At 38.7% G+C, this 4,300-nt stretch overlaps 1 protein-coding gene across 2 annotated transcripts; it reads right to left on the bottom strand.

Moving 5' to 3' along the window:
- Nucleotides 1-1,704: 1,704 nt before the first annotated feature.
- On the bottom strand, nucleotides 1,705-3,834 carry LOC116187366 (7-deoxyloganetin glucosyltransferase-like). Of its 2 annotated transcripts, none has more exons than XM_031516025.1 (2): nucleotides 3,043-3,834; nucleotides 1,705-2,732 (listed from the first exon to the last, which is right to left on the bottom strand). In XM_031516025.1, the coding sequence occupies exons 1-2, from the start codon at nucleotides 3,572-3,574 to the stop codon at nucleotides 1,936-1,938; spliced, it is 1,329 nt and encodes a 442-aa protein (XP_031371885.1). In that variant the 5' UTR covers nucleotides 3,575-3,834; the 3' UTR covers nucleotides 1,705-1,935. The 2 variants fall into 2 exon arrangements, with proteins under 2 accessions (XP_031371885.1, XP_031371884.1); XM_031516024.1 differs by having other exon boundaries at nucleotides 1,706-2,870.
- Nucleotides 3,835-4,300: the final 466 nt, after the last annotated feature.

Raw genomic sequence — 4,300 nt, 5'->3', positions numbered from 1 at the left:
CAAGATACGTATATGCAGGTGCCGATTCTTGCCTATATAGACTAGTTCCACGGGGTTTATATTAATTAAGAGGAACAAGAAGTGGAAAGTTTATTCACAAATCTTGAGATTAGATCAAGACACCTACCGAATAATAGATGTGGCCCTAAGCACCAAATAGTCAAATATTATATGGAGCGCGGTTTTTTTTTTCAAGCGTGCAGCATTATATTCAAAAATTCAATTGAGCCTCAACTAACTCAGTCGAGCCGGATCGGTCTACTAAGGGATAAAGTTCTCCCCAACGTGAATTTCCTGCATTAACGGGAACTTGAACCCGAGACCGTCCATACACTTAGCACTTATCATTTTGGATTAGATTTCCTTTTGTCATATCCCGATTTCGCATCGCATAATTTGCTTTTGATCCACTCGGGCTTTGATCACGTGTATCACCCAACAAATAAATGCATAAAATAGGTTTTAATTTCATGTGAGATAAGCAAACATAACTCTAGGATGGAGGCTTGGAGCAGCGCAGAACTGCAAAATTTTACAAAATCTGGTACAATCCTTTTACCCAAAAAATTTGGTCAAATCCTAGTTAAAAGACAAATGTAACAAAATTCATAGCTCGATCACACGCTAGTTTAGATAGATAATGAACCATTATCGGGAGTTGGAAACCACCATAATATAGTTAGCAGTTTCTCATACTTCTTATATATGTGACATTGCTCTTCAAACGTACATCAATGCGTTACTCAATTTCGCTTGTCATCGCAGTTCACCAATATGAATTTGATGGTTATCTTGACCCATTGGATTGGGCGAGGAGTTGCTGCCCCTTGCCCTAATTAATAGTCGCTCATTATAGAGAAATTACATTTCCTGCACTTACCGAAATTTACATATAGTAAGTTTTGTTTTCCAGAGAAAATATTATTGGAAAAATAATTTTGAAAAATGACCTTTTATTTTTCGGTGGAGACTTGACTATTTTCAGAATACAGACAACTTAGTGCTTGATTTGTATATTAGCAATAATCTAGGTGAAGGCATGTAACATTCAGAATTTTATATGAATAAAATTTTGTATTTTTTGTAAAGATAAATATATGTATTTAACTGTTTTGGCCTTTAGATAATTGATAAGAAGTTCTTAATAATTTGATCAAACAGATATATCATTTTTTTTGTCTAAATCATTGTATCCAAAATCTCAATTGGCAATAGACTAATCACGTCAAGTCAAATCGGCCTACTAAGGGTAAAGCTCTCCCAGCGTGAATTTTTTTCATTCACGAGACTCGAACTCGAGACATTATTTAAGAGGAACAATTGTCGAACCTCTTGAACCAATCCAGTGATATATCATATTTTGTTTGAAATAAAAAATATATATTTAGTTAAAAGATATATGTTATATTATTATATTACATGTGGAGATGGATTCCCATTTGTCAATTTCTTGAAGCTCATAAATCCACACCCAAATTTTTTGGGTGCGTTTCATTTTTTTTAAGTTGACCTTGATATCCTGAAAATTAATGAGTTTTCATTAATTCAGTTTGAGTTAAATCAACCTAATAAATGTAAAATATTTCAATTATGAATTTTTCTTTCATAAAAATTTGAAATCGAGATCCTGTTCATTTGTTTGTCTTTATCACTAATCATCTTTATGGACTTATTTGCCACCTCAGCACTTTACTGCCAATTTGACTATTTGTCTTTATTTGAAAAACATCGAAGCATACCTACCCAAAAAAAAAAAAAGAACACATCGAAGCATCGTGATTTTAAAATCATTTAAATGGCGTATAAAATGGTATTTGCATTAGTTTCCGAAAGAACTCATCTTTACATCCGCAGGAAACACATTATCAAGTAGTAACATGGCTATTGAGTTTCCATATAACCCATTTTGATCGATAATAGTAGTTAATTGACGAATTATTTAGACATAATATCGGATATTATTTCACCCAAATTTATAGTTGACGAACCTTCTTCTCTTGTTGCGATGAAGGCTAGTCGCTTCCACTCCGTTGCCCTTTTCTTCATTTGCTTTCCTTTCTCTCCTTCCATCAATTCCTTCACGAGCCCCTCCACTTCGTCTTGTTTCACATCACTGCCAATCTCTAGTGCGATCTCCCAGTCTGAACGGGCATACTTGCAAATTGTTTGTTGGTCGCCGAAATAAGGCCAACACAACGTTGGGACTCCGGCAGACAAGCTCTCAATCATTGAATTCCATCCACAATGGGTTAGAAACCCTCCGACCGAAGGATGGTTGAGTACTTCCTCTTGAGGGCACCATTCAGTTATAAAGGCTCTCCCCTTTGTTTCACTGGTGAATTCAGGAGGTAACACTGCGGTGTCCCCGTCCACTAGGTCGGGTCTAATTATCCATAGGAATGGATGTTTACTATTAGCGATCCCCATAGCAAACTCAACCAATTGTTGCGATGTCAAAAATGCTATGCTTCCGAAATTAATGTAGAGCACTGATTCAGGTTTCTGCGAATCGAGCCACTTGAGACACTCCTTGTCTTCTTTCCATAGGTTGCAACCCATGTGCTTCAAATGGTTCCCATTTTCTAAAATCCTATTGATAAGTAGTTGAAACGGGCCGATTGTGTAAACAGTCCTAGAGAACATAGACGAGAGAGCACTCAAAACATCGACCTCAAGGGGTTCAAAAGTGTGGATGATGGTCGCAGAAGCCTTATCAAATCTTGCAGCAGCGTCTGCCATGAAATGGAATACGAAATCATCTGGATCCGTAGTTCGGCAGAAACTCGGCATGTCACGCAATCTCATGTTCGTCATGCCAGGAATCCAATCAATTTTGGTTTCTAGGAAGCCATTTGTGAGGTAACTTTCATCTATGATTGAAAAACAACCGTATATTATTTATTGTGTTTGATTTAACATATATTTCGAATTGTTTTCTATAGATTGCATAACCAAAACAGGTGTTTTCGGAAAAAAAATTGCACAAAAAAAGATCATATCGTTGCTAAAGAAAATGAAAGCTTAATTGCGAACATGGCTTACCTTTTAGTGGAGTTAAGCCCTTTTCCTGGAGCTTAGGATAATGTAGTAATCCCATCAGGGCACATGCTGGTATAGTCCACAAGTTCACGACAGGGATCCCAAACTTCTCACTGGCAGGATAGGCTGAGAACGTCATGAAACCATCCGCTACGATGCAAGAGACCGGTGGAAAGCCAGAACCTGAAGACGCCCTCTCGTTCAGGTCTTCGATGAGGGCACAGAATGGAGCCCCCATGTATAGCTTAACGGACTCGCACAGGGAGACAATAGACTGTGTGGCATTGGCCTTTGACGGTGGAAGTCCGTCCGGTATCTCCATGAACTGGAAGCCGGCTGGGAGAGCTTTAAGGAAGCTTGCGCCTCTGGCCTCGAGCAGGCGCCTGTGGTTGAACTCCGTGTTGACGTAGGTGATGCAGAGGCCTTGGTGGTGGAGGAGTTTGGCGAGTTTGAGCATGGCACCGATGTGGCTCTGAGTCGGGGCGGGCAAACAGACCACATGAGGTTTCATGGAGCATCCATTATTGGAGGCCATCTTCGTGTCTGTGCTCTGTTTTTTTTTTTTGGCTCAGCTTCGTCTCTGTGCTCTTGATCAACCCTAAGAGACTGGAGAGTCTATATATATTAGAGTGTGGGTGTGTACGTAAATGCCACGCCCTTTTCTTGTTGTAGTCGCCTGTCTGTCCCTTTGAATTTTTTTAGCCCTTTTCTTGTTTTAGTCGCCTGTTTGTCCCTTTGAATTTTTTTAGCCCTTTTCTTCTTATGGCCGCCTGTTTGTCCCCTTGAATTTTTTTAGTGATAATTGGAATCCCGATAGGCTCCGACTGATCTAGTCAAGATGGGTCGATCTATTAAAAGTAAACATCTTCCAGCTTGGATTTTTTACATTTTATAAAAACTCGAAGCCGAAGTCATACTTAAAGAGAAAAAGTTTCGAACCGTTTCAACCGATTCACTCAAATGAAGTCCCCTTTGCCAACTTGCGGACTCCTCCTTTGCATACTTTGTCATGTCCTTGATATGCAACATCCCAAACTCACTGAAAATGGTTTTGGTCTTTTTCTCTTGATCCGACCCATCTGATAAATGAGAATTCCATGGGTTGTCCGGTTTGGATTTATTCAAATTCGAGTCATTATCAATCCGTTAAGAGAGGGAATTATGATTGTTCTTCATTTATAAGACTTCAATTTGAGACATTACTTAAAATGAGAGGAGGTGTCAAATCACTTGAATAAAGTCATAATGGTAAAATGGATTT

The sequence above is a fragment of the Punica granatum genome, chromosome 8 (assembly GCF_007655135.1).
Source record: "Punica granatum isolate Tunisia-2019 chromosome 8, ASM765513v2, whole genome shotgun sequence".
NCBI classification, from domain to species: domain Eukaryota; kingdom Viridiplantae; phylum Streptophyta; class Magnoliopsida; order Myrtales; family Lythraceae; genus Punica; species Punica granatum.
The sequence above is the reverse complement of the archived record's forward strand: the minus strand, read 5'-3'. Positions and strand labels throughout refer to the sequence as shown.

Coding starts and splice junctions, on each gene's coding strand:
- LOC116187366 (XM_031516024.1), bottom strand. CDS start 3,574: ATGGCCTCCAATAATGGATGCTCCATGAAACCTCATGTGGTCTGTTTG. Junction 2,871..3,042: donor GGGCTTAACTCCACTAAAAG/GTAAGCCATGTT, acceptor TTTCAATCATAG/ATGAAAGTTACCTCACAAAT.